Here is a 17,728-nt window from a genome sequence, read left to right on the forward strand (position 1 = left end):
TTTAGTTAATTGGCTGGGGCATATTCAGTCACCGTCATGTCGGAGGCACTACAGTCGGTCACAGCTTGGCTGTGTTCAGTGGGAGAAAGCCCTAGCTCGGTATCTGAGGGTTGCCAACGGTGATTAAATGTATTCCTGGAGGTTTTATCACATCCCCACATCCCAGCCATTAGTCGGCCAACACACCTAACCTTGTGACACACTGCCTTCCCCCGCCCAGTGGGAAGCAGTCTCATTAATCAACCGGATGAAGCTTTGTCTGTCAGCCATGCACCTGTTCCCCGCCCCCGACTTCCAGTCTTCTAAGAAACGTATTTCTTTTTCTAAAAAAAAAAGATCTTTTTTTAAACACCCCCGTGATTTCTCTCCGCACACAGCAGCAGCCTAGACATTGACCTTAATTTCCCGGTGACCAGGCCAATCCTGGAGGGTTGGCAGCCCTAAGGTGTGCCCACTTCTGTGCCTAGCCTAATGACCCATCCTCACGGGGAAGTCAGTGTTCCGATCGCCAGTAAACCAGGCGACCAGTGAGACCTGGGTTGCCAACAGCGTTTGCAGGGATGCTTGAAAGTTTTACCACACGATCAGCCACCTCCCCCACACCTCCCTCCACTGGGCGCCCGGCATGTCCATCGTCACGGCTCCCCACCTTACCACACCGTTCAAAGCTCCTCAGTACCTGATTGGATGATTCTTGACCGACAGCCCAATACGTCCGCATTATTTTAAACCTGTCGACAAAAGTGTCCAAAGAATCTTGCTTTTTTAAAACACTTTGTTTTTAAGGTACCTATGATTTTTCTTTTCCTCCAAATCCTGAAAACCGTTCCTGGAAACTTCAAGGGAATCCTGAGGGATCAATAATTCTTACAGAGGGGGTGAAACCAACGTAAGCCAAGCTGAAATTTTGCACATGTACCTTTTGGAACTCGCCACGAGATGGCGATCAGGAGCAAGGATTCCTGCGAACCTTTTTCTTTTCCCTTTCCCCCCCCCCCCTTTCCCAGCCCCGCCGTTCCGTGGCCCCTCTCCCCACCCTCACAAAGTGTGACCAGAAAATTCCACGCAGGTAAATTTAGGATGTTTCCTATTGCTCCCGCACTATCCAGCCTGAAATTGTGGAACTTGGTGACATAGAATCATAGAATTTACAGTGCAGAAGGAGGCCATTCGGCCCATCGAGTCTGCACTGGCCCTTGGAAAGAGCACCCTACCTAAGCCCATACCTCCAACCTATCCCTGCACCTCCACCCTATACCCATAACCCCATCTAACCTTTTTTGGACACTAAGGGCAATTTATCATGGCCAATCCACCTAACCTGCACATCTTTGGACTGTGGGAGAAAACCGGAGCACCCGGAGGAAACCCATTCTGCACTTCACAGCCATGCTGAGAATCTGAAAAATTGTGTGCCTTCAGTCGACGTTCCATGAGACGCTGGAAGATTTTAAATCGGTTAGAATATGGGCTGGAATTCTCCACCCATTGGGACTTGCTTTTTCCGTTGGCAGCGCACCCCGCCTGTGGGTTTCCCGGTGGCCGGTGTGATTCAGTGGGGAATCCCATTGACAAGCGGCGGGAAGAGAGACTCCCGCCGCCAGCGAAAGGCGCGCCGCCGAGAAGCTGGGGGGCCGGAGAATCCCGCCCTTGATTTTCCCTGGCACGCTTTGCCATCCCCTTGGTGCTGCACTTCCTCTGCTTTACCACTGGTGGCAGTGCTGAGCTCAATAACCAGAGCTGCAAAAGATTTTAAGGCTGGCCCATTTCTCTCCTCAGCCGGTTTTGTTTCTCGTTCCTCCTCACGATCACCTAAGGCATGTTTACATAGCCACGGTGTCTTCTGGCACTTCACCCTGTGACCGTTTTCCTTGTGAGTGTGGGCAGGATATTTGATTGCAGTAGCATCACAGTCCAGCCTGATCCTCCCATCAACATGGACACAGACACTCATCGTGTTCACCAACAGTTGGACACCCTGCTGAGTGGTCTAGGTCACTGAACTGGTAAACGCCAAACCTTGACCAAAGTTCCAGGCTCGAATGGGGTGGCGCAGTGGTTAGCACTGCTGCCTCACTGTGCCACCGGCCTGGGTTCAGTTCCAGCCTTGGTTGGAATTTGCACGTTCTCCCCGTGTGTGCGTGGGTTTCCTCCGGGTGCTCCGGTTTCCTCCCACAGTCCAAAGATGTGCAGGTCAGGTGGACTGGCCATGATCCATGACCGTGAGGGCAGGAGGAGTGGATCTAGGCGGGGTGCTCTTTCGGAGGGCCGGTGCGGGCTTGATGGGCTGAATGGCCTTCTTCTGCACTGTAGGAATTTGATGGTAGATGGTAACAATCTCACCCACCACCAATCACACACACTCACTTCAGGGGCTCTCTGGCTCGTAAATAGAAAGAGGGATCACGCACAATCTTTCCGCTCCCTGTTGAATCTACCCAACTACCGCCCGAGCTACGATCAGTTCATTCAGCAGCCGTGATCACATTTCGAGTCGACAACATATTGACAATTGACCCGGTAATGGGTTTGTTAATCGTGCTTCAGTGGTGTTTGATTATGTGCAGGTGGAGGGCATTAATTAGGGTTATCCTTGAGTGGTCATAAGGAGATGCTCTTCCGTGCCCAGTGGGCACCGCAACGTGCTGGGATGCATCATCACCCCCGGTAATGACAATTTGGTTTCGTTAGTTAAGTTTTTCCCTTTGACGTTTTGTTTAGTTACAGTTCCCCACCAGAGGGTGTCACTCTTCTCATTTTTGTTTAATTTATTGTTTTTGTTTAAATTAAAAAGAGTGGAAAGAGCTACTGAAATTGTGTGTGGTAGAGTTAGGAGGTCTACGCTTGTTGTGCCTCACTCTGTAAATACAAATAAGACTGGGTAACAATTGACCCTTCACCTGACTATCGAGAATATAACGGTCGTAGTTACATCTAGAAGGAGCTTTGCCTTCAGGGGAAAAAATTTCGGGCAAATTTTTATTCATTGCATATAACTTTAATCATCGTGTCACTTAAATCCAGAAGAAATAGGAACAGGAGTAGGCCATTCAGCCCTTTCGAGCCTGCTCTGCCATTCAAAGAACAGCACAGGAACAGGCCCTTCGGCCCTCCAAGCCTGCGCCGATCACATCCCATCTAGACCAACCGCCTATATCCTTCTATACCCCGTCTGTTCATGTGCCTATCCAGATAAGTCTTAAAGGTCGCTAACGTAACTGCCCCAACCACCTCACTTGGCAATGCATTCCAGGCCACCACCACCCTCTGTGTAAAAAAACTTCCCCCACATATCTCCACTGAACCTATCCCCCCATCACCTTGAACCTGTGAATCAATAAGATCATGGCTGATCGAACGTTACTAAGTCCACTTTCCTGCCTCACCATTAATTCCCAACTGATTAAAATCCTATTGATTTCAGCCTTGAAAATGTTCAAGGACTCGGCCTCCATCGCCTCCTGGGGTAAAGAATTCCAAAGGTTCACCACTCTCCGAGAGAAGAAATTCTTCCTCAAATCCGTCTTCAATGAGCACCCCCTTATTCTGCGATTTTGCCCTCAAGTCCTTCCCTCTCCCATGAGTGGAAACAGCCCCCCAACATTTACTCTGTCTAACCCCCCTCAGAATCTTATAGATTCAATTCTATCATCTCTCATTCTTCTGAACTCCAAGGAGTGCAGACCCAACCTGTCCAATCTTTCCTCACATGGCATTATTGTTCTCCTTGCACTGAAAATGGCACGCTACTCTAGTAGGTCCTCTCTCTCTCTCTCTCTCTCTCAAAAGAAGGCCGATTTCGAGGTTGCTGCCTGAGGCTAGTGGTCTGTCAATGTTAGTGTGTAAGGTAGTCGGGTTTCAGACTGTGTATCCTGGCCTGAGGGTTGGTGTCTCACTTTTAATTAAAAACACACGCTACTATATTGCCGTTGAGCCTCGGGCTGTGAGAGAAGTAAGATCAGGTGTACAGCTCAACATTAACACCGTCTTTATTTTCCCTCGTCACAGGTCACCAAACCCAATGTACGTTGGCACCTTTGCTGCTGGGATCTTTCACTCTTTGTACTGCTTCTACTGGAAGATCCTCCCAGATATCCTTTACACACACCATTGTATTAAACAGACTTCTGAAGTGATGGGTCAGTAACCTTCATGCTGCCAGTCTGTGGATTGTTCAACTGGGTTTAGTAGCCCGATTACATACGGTTCACTGTGTGAAAGTAATCACCTCTCATTTTAGCTTTGGACACAGGGTAGTTTCTGAACTGGGGTTACTCGACACCAAGAAACCACAAAACAAAACGCCAAGAAACACAATGATGCCAACATCAATTTACACAAGATGATTAGTAGAAGTGAACAGTGGTTTTAATACGCTAGATCTGTGCCTGCCTGCGACTGCTCTGTACTGAGTGCCACCTACTGGCTGTAGATTTATATACCACCCTCGAGGGGGCGGAGCCACAGGCGGAGCCCACAAGGGCATCAACATAAGACAATACAATACAGTGGTGAATTGTAGTAGCAATATGTTCACCACGCACCATGAAGTCCGAAACCTCGAACTAAATTGCTCTCGTTCGCTCTCCCTCCTCTTTCCTCTCTCTCCCCCGCCTCTCTCCTCTCTCTCCCGCCTCTCTCCTCTCTCCCCCCACCTTTCTCCTCTCTCTTCTCTCTCTTTCCTCCCTCTCTCTCTCCTCTTCCCCCCCCCCCCCCACTTCTCTCTCTCTCTCTCTCTCTCTCTCTCTCTCTTACCCCCAATACTTCTCCTCACCCTCCCTCTCTTTCCTCCATCTCTTCCCTATGCAAACATTTATCCATCTAAAGGTAGCAGTTACTCCTTGCTCGTCCCACCACCCCAGGGTCTGTATTCTCCTGGACTGGCTGGTTACCTGACACTGCCGATGACCTGCTTGTTCACATCGCAGGGCCTTCGCGAAACACAAACAACAGCTACAGAGTCCTCGGGACTGCGAGTGGGGCTGTTTATCCCGGTGCGGCCCGCTCTCAGTGCTCCAGGTGGTTTGCTACTTTTTGTGCACTCGTTCCGTTAACTCTTGGTAACACCTCGGCGTCGAGGGTTGAGAGTTCAAGTCCCGAAGCCGGAACGCAAAAGCTCTAGACTGCCACTGTTGGGAGCACAGCACTGTTGCCGTGCGTCTGTCGGACAGACGCATGAAACCAGTGCCCCCTCAAATGCCTGTGGAAGATTCCGCGGGCACTGTTATAATGGAGAGTGGGGGAGTGCTCCCTGATGACTATTTATCCCTCAATCAACATCACTAACATCAACTATTTTGTCGATATTGCATTGCTGTTTGTGGGAGCTTGCTGTACGCAAATTGGCAGGTGAGCTTCCTATATGATGATGCTGACTTCAGTTCAAAAAAAACTTACCTGAACTCCAGAGCCTTGGGAAATCGGAATATCTTTTCTGTTCTCCTGGTGTTTCTGCATTTTTAACATCAGTGGGCATCGCTGGCTAGGCCAAGCATTCATTGCCCATCCCTAACTGCCCTCGAGAAGGTGGTGATGAGCTGCCTTCTTGAAGCAGGAGTCCCTGTGGTGTAGGTACACCCGCTGTGCTGTGAGGGAGGGAGTTCCAGGATTTTGACCCAGCAGAAACCCCCATAAAAGACACTGAAATAAGAAGCGGGTAACCTGATTTTGGAAATGTGCCCAAAAGCAAAATGCTGCGTACACTGGACATCAGAACCCGGAACAAAACGCAGGAGATGCTCCAGTGGGTCAGGCAGTGCCTTGCGGAGAGAGCGAGGGAGAGAGAAGGAAGCAGGTTTAACCTTCCAGGTCCTGTGATTCTTGATCAGGACTCGGGTAAGAGCTCATCGGCCTGAAACGTCGGGCGGAGCTTTCCACTTCCCGCGCCGGGTGACGGCTGAGGCGAGGAAGCCGTCACTCAGCTCGCTGGCCTTTTCCCGCCACGTTGTGCAGCACTCCGGAGGCGCGGCCCACGCGGTCAGGCCGGCGGAGCGGAGCGGGGCCGGTAAACGGCGGGAATCCCGAGAGCGGGCGCCATTCTTAAAGGGTGCAGTGATCTCCGATCAGCAAATAATCAAGGACGTCCCCCTTCCCTCCCCTCGTCGCCATGCCCCCCCCCCCCCCCCCCACGTACATGGGCAACCCCTCCTCACAGACTCTCTCCAGTGGAGCCCCCCAGAGGGGCCAACCTGTGCACTGCCGGCGAAACTCCCGTTGTCTTGACTCTCGCCGGATTTCGCACCCAAGCCGCCCTGCCAAACGTGGATGCAAAATCCCAGCCATTAGCTCGGTTCCTCAGCTGCCAGACCTGCTGAGCATTTCCCGCCGTTTCTGTTATGTTTATAATGTGTCCGGTTTCGGTTGAGGGCAAAATGGTTGGGCAGGACACGTCTGTATATTGCCGTCGGTCATTTTCTATGTTGTTGCTGCTATGCAAAGGCAAGGAGGTTATTCTTTGACTAATGCCACCCCTATGGCCAGCAAAGCTGCTGTTGTGGTACATGACCACGCTGGCCACCTTCCTGCTGTGGATGTTCAAGGAGCTGCTAACCAGGGACCCGGGGAACCTGCGGGACGCCAGCTGTGTTGCCGAGTACTCAACAGTCACTCAGCTCGTCCAAGCGAATCAGAATCCCTCCAGGTTCTGCACCTACTGCGAGGTAATGAGGCAGCGTGCTGGTTATATCGCTGAGAGTTTTCAATTCGCCGCAAAATTCAACTTCTCTATTTGGGGAAATGTCAGCTGCAGTTCCCCTTGCTCGCCAGCCGTGTTGAGTTCAGTGATAATCTATAAAGTTTGACGCCCTATAAATATTCCAATTCCAATTCTCTTCCCCCACCTAGTGGTTGCACTCAGGCAGACGCACACCTGTTTCCATAGCTAGTTATTCCCAGAACAGGTCACTGGTCTGTCACAGGGGCTTATAGCTTGAGGGGGCGCCACTCCACATCAAGAGTGGGTGACCACGAGTCACTCCCGCTCTTACCGCCAGACATTGGCATGTTTGGAAAGATTTTGCAGGTTGGTACTCAATCTGTTTGACCTCATTCAGGACGCACCTTCCTCGGTCTTCGAGTCCTGGGGTGGGATTCGAACCCGCAGCTTCAGAGCTCAGGGGCAGGGGCGCTAACCCACTGCCCCACAAGGCCTCCTCAATAAACACTAATTCACAGAGTCATTTTTCATTCATTCACGGGGGACATGGCCTTCACTGCCAAGGCTGGCCATAGATTGCCCATCCCTGGTTGCCCCCAAGCATAATATAGCCAAGTGGCTCGCTGTAGCAGGGCTCTGAACTGATTCTCATGACAGTCCTCATGTTTTAAAGAACATTAGAAACAGGAGGAAGAGTGGACCCTTCAGCCCCTCGAGCTCCACCTTTTGGTATGATCATAACTGATAGTCTATTTCAACTGCACATTCTTGCCCGCTTTCCACAAACTCATGAATCACTAAGAGTCCAAATGTTTGTCGCTCTTGTTCTTAAGATAGAGTCCATAGTGATGCATTTCCAACTCTCTGAGATAGACGGTTCCAAAGGCTACGCTCCAGTGAAGAAATTTCTCCTCAACTTGTCCTTAAATCTCTTATCCTGAGGCCGTGCCCCTGTGTTCTAAACACCCCCGCCGGGGGCAACAAGCTCCGTGTCGACCCTGTCGCGTCTCTTCAAAATCCTCTATGTTTCTGTCAGATCACCTCTCGTTTTTCTAAACCTCAGAAGGTATAGGCCCAATTTATTCAGCTTCTCGTCATAGGGTGACCTCTCAGGCTAGGAACCAATCGAGTGACCTCCTTCCACCACACAGGCGTCCAAGTCAAATATATCCTTCCTTAAGAGATCAAAACTGGGTCTCGTATCCCAGATGTGGCCTCACCAAAGCCCTGTACTACTGTACCAAGACTTCCTATCCTCGTTCTCCAATCTCCTGGTAGTCAAGGCCAACACGCCATTTGTTTTCCTAATTGCTGAACCTGCCGCTAACTTTTTGTGTTTCTTGTCCGAGTACGCGCGAGTCTCTCTGAATGTTGATATTTTGAAGTCTCCCGCCTTTTCAGAAATATTCTGCTTTTGTATTCTTAATATCGAAGTGGATAACCTCCCACTTCCCCACATTATACTCCACCTGACACCTCGTGCGCCCACCCATTTAACCTTCCATTTTGAGTACCACGTTTTAAAGTGGCGTAATGATCGAAACAGAATGAGCCGGATTTGCCACGAGATCGGTAGCATTCAATTCCCTCTCCCCAGGGGTTTCACGTTGAGTGTGTCTCGCGCCCTCACACTGTGCCACCTGCAAGGCCGCAGTTTTTGCAAACTCTTGGCCACGGCCGAGCCCTGATGACGTTCCGGGGGGGAAAACGGAGAGGCTTGATGAGCCTGGGGAGTGCGTTGTCTGTGAGGTGATCTTTATTGAGGTGCGCGGGATTGTTAACGGAACGGAACCAGCAAGTTCAGAATATTGCCTAAATTAAATGGAGAGGGCAGGTCGGGTGGGCACAGCTTCTATGTGAGCCGAAGGAACAGATATCGGGGCATTCCTATCAATGTGTCCCAGATTGTTTTCCATATTAAAAGGTGCTATACAAAGCTGGTGCTGTTGAAACTCATTGGGATTAATGTTAAACCCCTAACCCTTCCCATCAGCCCCAGTGGTACCAGTGAGGTTAAATTGGCCAGGCCATCTCAAACGCCAAAATCCCTCCATTCCGGCCCAGAGGCCATTTTATCTCCAGCAACTTTCTAGTCAGCTGAGACTCCATTGAAAGGTAAAAACCACGGCCTGATGTCTGTTTTAGTTAAAGTCCCGGAGGCCCACCTGGTGACAAATGCACTGAAGCACACAGAGAGACAGTGGGTAGCCAGCCCAGGCCACGGCAACCTTCACTGTTTTTGGGAGGGTTCCTTAAGGAGCTGGAGTACAGTGAACAGTTCTTGGCACCACGCGATAGGAAGGATGTTCACGCATTGGAGGGAGTCCAGAAGAGGTTCACGAGAGTGGTCCCAGGAAGAGAAACTTCAATTACCGGGACAGATGGGCGAGGTTGGGGCTGTTCTCCTTTAAGAGATGTTCAAAATCGTGAGGGGCCTGGACAGAGTGGATCGGGAGAATCTGTTCCCGCTCGTGAAAGGATCGAGAGGGGCGCAGATTCAAAGTGATTTGCAAGGGAAGCGAATGTGATGTGAGGGAAAACCCTTTCACACGGTCTGGAATGCGCGGTCTGGAGGTGTGGTGGAGGCATTCAGGAGGATGTTAGATGATTATATTCTGTAACTCTAGTGCTCGGATATAATCTTTTGGCCTCTCGGCTCTCCCTCTCTTTCCCCATGCTGCCGCATGTTGAGGAATTACTCCTTACGATGGGGACCATTCCCTAGTTCCTGCTGTGATTTCCACGGCCGCGCTCTCTGACCGGGGCATCATTTCCCAGGGCTTTAGAATATTAAAACGGAGCCCAGCGATAGCCGGGCCTCATCTTGTTCCTCAGCTTCCTGATGCGCGGAGGAAAATCGTTGTGGTGTTTATTCTGTGAGGACTTCAGTTATAAAAAAAATTGGAATTGGGGAAAAGGAGATCTCGTGATGAAACCCGTCCAATCGGAGATGGTAACTATGCAGTCTCCTTCAAGGTTCCATTTTTACTGGGGAAGAGGGGGTAATTGATACCATTTCACTCCTAAATGTTCTTTGTTTGTCCACTTTAGCTTATTCAGCCAGAACAAACAAAACACTGCAGACTCTGCAACGCCTGCATGGTGAACTTTGACCACCATTGTCTTTTCCTGATGAAGTGCGTGGCGAAAGATAATCAGCGACTCTTCATCCTGTTCCTCATGGAGGTCTTCGCCTGCCACCTGACCTTCGCAGCGATGGCACTCTATTGCCTGAACCTCCAGTACGGCCTGAGCCTCGAGATCGCCCAGACTGTTCTCAGCTACGAGTCGTGGGTGGTGGGACTGGCCCTGATGAACTTGGCCACGGCCGTGTGGGAGCTTGTGATCCTGAAGGATCAGCTGGTGATGATCTCCACAAACTCCACGACCACCTTCAGGAATATGGCAAACGCTGCCGACTACACCTGCGGACGACGTCTGAAAAACGTTGTGACGTTCCTTCTCACCGGGAGGAGGCTGCAAAGTTGCCAGGGAAAATTTTCCAGCCAGTTTTAAATGGTTTATTGTAATTTGCCTTTTTTGAAGTTATGGTATAGTCAGTATTTAAGTCAAGGCTCATCTGTGAAATGGGGATATAGATAAAGAGGTTACAACTGAATATGTAGTAAGGATCATGTGGCTCATCATTGGTCAGTGCCCCCCAAATGTACCCACAGTGATGCCATTTTAGTGCATAAGTGGGGTGGGTCTGGGGTTGCAGCAAAATCACTTCTATTCAAGTGGCACACTTTCGAGACTAGTTGATACATGAGCGTGTACCTCAACGCACCCACACATTCTCTTGCTCCACTGAAACGTGTACAATACATTAAATAATGCGCCCCCAGGGTTTTAGAATTCAGGCTGTGACACGTGCTAGAGGTACCTGTGATCGACATCGCAGCGCTCGCTGTATCCCTCCCAGAGGCCACGCCCCTTGATCAAACCCAAGGCAGCAAAACAGATGGAGGCATCAGCAAACAGAAGGGGTATCGAGCAATAACCAACCAGAGCCTTGCTGGGGCGTACTCCAGGTGTATGATACCTCAATCAAAGTGACATGTGGAAAGGTTTCCTCTAGGCTACAACCAGGCCGACATTACAGTTTCAGGTGACCCACAGATGGGGAACTCCTGTCATTGGTGTTTCCGCTGTTACAATGGCGGCCAGGATCTGATTCCAGGATTCCTTACCATCCCACATTTCCGTCAAGGTGGAATAAGGGCATGGATCGCGAGCCTGTACCCTGCTTCCCTGACCTGGCCGGTTCCATAGTGGAGATGGGCATCGTCTGACCCCCTGCACTTTTCGTGAAGTCGGGCCAGGCTTTCGCGGACTCGTGGTTCACAGCCTGTCAGAGATGTCATGAACCATAGAGTGAATGAGGCAACCTTTACAAAGGCACATTCAAAAGGTTTTACCCATGCCTCACATGCCAACCTACGGCACTTCCATGCCCATTCACGCATTCTGTACAGAGCCAATAAACCCAACAATAACAAGGTCATGTGTGAAAAAGCTTTTTGTTTTTAAAAAGTCATTTGTACGTTTCTGAAAAATACTGCTTTTATTACAACCCCATAAAAGTGTTGATCAACCAGAGCGTTAAAGTATCGATGGCAGAAACTACAAGCATGTGGCACCTCTTGTGTAAATAAATATTGAACAATTGAGAAATAGATCTCCGGGGGAAAAGCTGTCAAACGAGCAAAGATTTCCCTTGGGTGCAGCTTTTTATCAGACTAATGGATGTCTGAACGTCCACCCAAGGCCCATTGGCACCACTCCAACACTGCCCACCCAAGAATGAATATCTTGCCGTGGCAGACACTTCCTCCTGAGGTGGGTGAGTCGCGCCTGGAAATTTCCTGGCTCCTGCCACTTGCCTCAAGGATGAAGATCCAGCCCATGGTTCTTTTTCAGCTCATTGCGACTTTGTGGTCTTGGAGGTCTGAAAAGGGTGCCTTTAAGCATGTTGCCTTGTTTGCTGGAGCTGCAAATTAATGGAGTTTGAAACCTGTCGGTAGTCCCAGGATGACACACGCAAGGCCCTCAAGAACCTGAACGCCACTCCCAAATGCTTCCCACCATTTCTGGAATAATACATTCCAAGCTTACAAACACAGCAGGTGTGGGAACTGAAGTATGCCCCCACCCCCTCCCCCACTTAAGGAATCCCTATTCAAGGCAATGGTTGGCAGGCTTTTGATAGACAAAGGAGTCAATGGGAGGGGGTAAGGAAGGGGGGGTGAGGGGGCAGACAGGAAAGTGGAGTTGACACCACAACATTGATCGTATCGAACGGTGAGGCCAGGCTCAAAAGGACATTAAGACATCGACACTTGTACTTGATTTAAAATGAAAAGAAATTAAGTTCTTCAGAGGAGAGTATAGAAAACAGTGTTGGACCGGAGCAGAGTGACCACAAGGAAGGATTGTTTGGAGGCAAAACAAACGGTTCGATCAATTACAAAACTTCACTCCCCGAAGGGTACTCCCGATGTGGGCCGGGGGGTTTATACCGGTCAGGCTTCCCTTATTAAGGGAAAGCCCCGTCCCTCTAACAAGGCAGTTCATATTTTCCCGAGCTCGTGGGGAACAACATGACCTCCGTGAGGGTTAGAACACACTGGCTAGTAGTCAGGCTTCTCGGCCTTCAATTTGAGTGCAAACCTTAATGATAATCTGACAACATGAGCACATGGAAAGCACTTTGCTCTTTTTGTTTGGGTGGAAAGTACCCTACATTCATGAGCATCTGTCATGATACCACAATTTCTAACGTATATTGTATGTGACGTCTTTTTTTTTGTCTACCCAATGTTTTTAATCTAAAGAGACCCATCGTTTTCCATTTTTACTGATGTTAATAATGGAGCGTGGGATTAACTGTTGAAGCCGTGTGGGGAAGTTTTAATCAGAGAAGGAGGCCATTCGACCCATCGAATCTGCACTGACCCTCCAAAGGAACACCCTACCCATGTCCACATTACTGTCCACCCAGCCCTATCCCTGTAACGCCATAACCTAACCTGCACATCCCTGAACACCAAGGGCAATTTATCATGGCCAATCCACCTAACCCGCATATCTTTGGACTGTGGGTGGAAACCGGAGCACCCGGAGGAAACCCACGCAGGCACGGGGAGAATGTGCAGACTCAGCACAGTCACCCAAGGCCAGATTTGAACCCGGGTCCCTGGTGCGGCGAGGCAGCCGTGCTAACCACTGTGCCACAGTGTCGCACGAGAAGTACGGTGTTGAGGACTCGTGCAAAAAGCAGAAACGAAGTCGTATTCTGCCTTGCAAAGTGCTGGCTTTCCTACTTGTCAGCAAAATGATTTGCGTTCCCTCAAAAGCCGGCAGCAGAACAAATTAACCAAGGTACAGCCCAGGAGACAGGTTAGGTGAGCAGGAACACTCTGCCACATCTATCCGGTGCATCTATATTTCAAACACCAGCCCCCCGCACCCCCCCCCCCCCCCCCCCCCCCCCACACACCCTGCATCAGTCCTGCCAATTGCGACTTTTAAGACGAGACGCAATTTTCAGAGGGACAGGACAGGCCAAGAGTCTCCCGGAGCTGGTCCTGTTGGTTTTTTTTTTTTTGAGACATTGATCTGTATCCGAATTCTGTCCACCTGCTTCTGTCACTCCTCGTTTGTGCGCCGGAATATCCTTCCCAACTTCCTGGTGCGTCTCCCACTTCGGTCCCCCGTTGCGTCTAAGGAGGAGAACCAAGCTTTCTCAACCAACAGAAATCTTAGGCCATTAGCAAGTATGGGCTTACCCTGCTAACCCTCCATGTTTGACCTGGAGTTATTAAATTATTATTAAAGATTAATCTGGTCACTGCAGCGAGCAAATCGGGGAAAATCCATTGGGGTGGTGAAAATCGCTCCTGTTCATTATCCATCTGGAACGATCTTCAATGGATTGTAATGACCACACCAACTGTCCCATCCTCTTTTCCCTCGGAAGGCTCACACTTTGGGGGCACCCCTTGTGCCTGGTATTAAAAGCAAAATAGTCCTGTTCAGAAATTAGCCCAAACTTTTGGTACAAACAAGGACTACTGGCTGTATGGGTTTGTATGTTCCAATTCAGTTTCTAGTGGACGGAGACACAGCTGCCCCCTATCATTCCCTAAATCTTTTTCATTCACGGGATGTGGGCATCGCTGGCTGGGTGGGGAGCCGCCTTCTTAACCCGCTGCAGTCTCTGGGGTGTAGGTACACCCACTGTGCTGTTAGGGAGGGAGTTCCCGGATTTTGACCCAACGACAGTGAAGGAACGGCGATATGTTTCCAAGTCAGGAAGGTGAGTGACTTGGAGGGGAACCTCCAGGTGGTGGGGTTCCTATTGTTGTCTGCTGCTCTTGGTCCTTCCAGATGGTAGCAGTCGTGGGTTTGGAAGGTGCTGTTGAAGGAGCCTTGGTGAATTCCTGCAGTGCATCTTGTAGATGGTACACGCGGCTGCCACTGTGCGTCGGTGGTGGAGGGAGTGAATGTTTGTGGATGGGATGCCAATCTAGCGGATTGCTTTGTCTCAGTTGGTATCGAGCTCCTAATTGTCTCATTTGAAGAGGCCATGGATGGCTGTTATGGCAAATGGTAAATTGGTACACTGCTGCAGTAGGGGATGCTTTAGATTGAGGCCTAGTGATACATTCCCCTGGGTTGGTTCCCAGCATCGTTCACCCAAAAGTAAGGTCATAGGAGGGAGGGAAGGGGAGAAGTCGCACAAGGGAAGTGAAATACAGGCGGAGGTGGCTCCAAAGTGCAGTAACTCGCCAAGGTCTCCGAGACAGCATCTTCCAAACTCACGACCACTACCATCTAGAAGGACAAGGGCAGCAGATACCTGGGATCCCCACTACCTGAAGGTTCCCCTCCAAGTCACTCACCTTGGAAATATATCGGCCGTTCTTTCACTGGGGCAAATTCCTGGAGCTCCCTCCCTAACAGCACCGTGGTCGTACCTACACCTCAAGGACTGCAGTGGTTCAAGAAGGCAGCTCCCCAGCACCTTCTGAAGGGCAACTAGGGATGGGCAATAAGTGCCAGCCTAACCAACGACACCCACATCCCGTAAATTCAGTTTTAAAATCTGCTTTCACTATCGCGTCCAGCAGCACCAACAGCAACTTTGAAGCACAATTAACCTTTATTCTAAAACATCCTTGTGCCCGATTGCCCACACAGAGTGCAGGAGTGGACAAGCTTGCTAACATTTGATACTTAATAGACTTCAGATTTCTTCCGCAGCTGTGATCGTTCTCTGGTGACCCTAACTCTTCTTCCTGTCAGTGGCATAGTTGTGCTGCTCGCTTTGATGGGGAACCACTTGTAACCAAAAGTTTATTCAGAACAGATGTGCGTCGAGAGAATAGAAGGAAAGGTGGGAGCGGGAGGGAGCTTTCAAAACGAGACCATGAACCATTAATCAGGTTTTCGCGGATAGAACAGATATCTCACATGTAATGAAGAGATGTCGGTGTGGGTCACTTACGAATAAACTTGATGAACCCAGTCCAGGGAACTGAAAACAAAGTCTAGCTTGTCCGAGGCTGAAAATCGTATCAATGATACATCATAAAATATTAGGGTTGTCATGATGGTCATTAAGCCTTGGTGATTCCCAAAGATGGTCTTACATTATTTTTTCTCCTACATTTTCACACATCCCTTTTAAAAGGGGCTACACAGCAGTGAGCACTGCCGCCTCACGGCGCCAAGGACCTGCGTTCAATTCCAGCCTTGGGTGACTTTGTGGAGTTTGCGCCTGTGTGGGTTTCATCCCACAGTCCAAAGGTGTGGAGTGGCCATTCTCAATTGCCCCTTAGTGTTCCAAAGATGTGCAGGTTAGCTTTCAGGGACAGGGTGGGGCGGGGCTGGAGGCTGGGCATGGGTGGGGTGCTCTTATGGAGGGTCAGTAAAGATCAATGGGCCGAATGGTCTCCTTCTGGACTGTTGGGGTTCTGCGCAAAGCGATTGCGGATTTCGGTTTTTTTCCACTTTTCTTGTTAAGATCTAACCACGTCTTAGCAATGCTCGACATAAAACCATTGGCAGGCAGGACAATGGTCAGCAGTGATTCCCCTGTGGGTGCACAGTCTGTATGTTTGGGTACACTCACAGGTATATCAATAGATCTGGGGCATCACTCCAACTCTCAGAATTGGGTACGATGGAACACGGTGAGAACTTGAGAATATTTTCAAAGTCTCAAACCCAACCCCAGCACTCCCAGTTCAGGCGGGGTAGCTAACCCACTCCAAGGAGCTGGATTGGCCATTTAAATATGTTAATGGAGTTGGCAGCCTCTGATTTAACCTGGTATGCCGGTTTAAAAGTAGACGGTCACTTTTGAAATGAAAATGAAAATGAAAATCGCTTATTGTCACAAGTAGGCTTCAAATGAAGTTACTGTGAAAAGCCCCTCGTCGCCACATTCCGGCGCCTGTTCCGGGGAGGCTGTTACGGGAATTGAACCGTGCTGCTGGCCTGCCTTGGTCTGCTTTCAAAGCCAGCGATTTAGCCCTTTGCTAAACAGCCCCCGAGCCCGCCCCTCCCCAAACCCCAGGATAACAAGTTACTCCCCATTCACCCCACCCCCCCAGCCTCCCTCACCGCCAAAACATACCCTTGAGCAAGTTTAGGTTCCCAACCTCCTATGGCCCCACTCAGAACGCCCCCCCCGTCTTACAGGGAGCCAAACCTGTCACCGAACTATGCAGGGAATCCTACATTTCTGCGTTTCCCACTCAAAATTCAACCCCCAACAAGGTGGAAAGTACGCACCTGTCAATATTGGGGCGCTCAACTCTTGAACGGTTTAGGCACGTTTCAAAGGAGCGGAGGGGCAGGGGGGAGGCGGGAGTCAGGCTGACGTTAACAATAAGACTGCACTGGGCCGGATTTTCAATCCAGGGCCGGGTCCAGATTATTTGTGCCCCGACCCAACTGTGTCAGCGACGTGGCACGATTTGTAAAGGCAAAGACCCTAACTGGTCCAGAGGTGAGCTAATTAAATGGCTAATTAAGCATATTGAATAATGGAACTGGGCGCGGCCTGGGGTTGGGAAGTGGCTCTGGATGGCGGATTGCAAAGGGAGATGGCAGCCGTGAGTGGGCTCGCCGTTGCCCGGGGTAACAGAGCAGGCAGGAGAACAGGCAGCCAATGACCACCCGGTGCAAATGAACACTCAGGCGATCGACCCTCAAGTACTCAAACTGCTCTGTTCAAGCGACTTCAGCCTTGGGAGACTATCTGTGTGGAGGTTTCACGTCCTCCCCGTGTGTGCGGGGGTTTCCTCCGGGTGCTCCGGTTTCCTGCCACGGTCCAGAGATGTGCAGGTTAGGTGGATTGGCCGTGATAAATTGCTGCTTAGTGTCCAAAGATGTGCAAGTTGTACGGGGATAGGGCGGTGGGAGTAGGTCTAGGTTGGGTGATCTTTCAGAGACTCGATGGGCCGAATGGCCTCCTTCTGCACTGTAGGGATTTTATGGATTCTAAGATTGATCGAAGTACATACACTACATTGGTCATTTTCAAACTCCGGGTCACGGGTGGGTCACACAGTCGCGGCCAATCATGGGACATGCCCAACGGCTGCGACTGGCTTTCAGAATGCCGGTCGCCCTGGGCATGCATTCGCCCTCAGCAGGGTGCAGGCCGGCAGCCCAGCGAGGCAGACCGCCTCCTCACATCGGCGTGCTGACCCAGGAGCAGATTTTCTCTCCAGAAGCAGCAGCAGGGAGCAGGACACGCGCCCCATACACTGACGTCACCTGCTCTGGGCGCGAGAGAGTTTCCTCCATTTTGTACCCGGCCGCAGGGCCTCTGGGGAACAACCCATGAAGAAGAAGCTGAAACCAGGAACAAAGCAGTACAAAGAGGAAGCAAAAAAGTATAAAAGGAGTGTTTGGGGCCTTGGATGCCGAGGAGAGAGCAGGGTAAAATGGAGGTGTCATATGTCCTGCGTTTACATTAATTAATTGCCCTCGGCAACGGGGGTGGTGGGGATCAACCTTGGTTCCTGCTTCAGATAGCCATCTAGCACCCTCTGC

The 17,728-nt window shown here is 50.4% G+C and overlaps 1 protein-coding gene across 1 annotated transcript in view; it reads left to right on the forward strand.

Moving 5' to 3' along the window:
• LOC140403617 (palmitoyltransferase ZDHHC17) overlaps positions 1–11,252 on the forward strand; it is a 44,454-nt gene extending 33,202 nt beyond the window's left edge. The window contains exons 8-10 of the mRNA XM_072491733.1: positions 4,009–4,091; positions 6,469–6,659; positions 9,707–11,252. Of these exons, the coding sequence (XP_072347834.1) occupies positions 4,009–4,091; positions 6,469–6,659; positions 9,707–10,171 (739 nt within the window). The 3' untranslated portion in view covers positions 10,172–11,252. The remainder of the gene's footprint in view (positions 1–4,008; positions 4,092–6,468; positions 6,660–9,706) is intronic.
• Positions 11,253–17,728: the final 6,476 nt, after the last annotated feature.

The sequence above is a fragment of the Scyliorhinus torazame genome, chromosome 28 (genome assembly GCF_047496885.1).
Source record: "Scyliorhinus torazame isolate Kashiwa2021f chromosome 28, sScyTor2.1, whole genome shotgun sequence".
Classification (NCBI taxonomy): domain Eukaryota; kingdom Metazoa; phylum Chordata; class Chondrichthyes; order Carcharhiniformes; family Scyliorhinidae; genus Scyliorhinus; species Scyliorhinus torazame.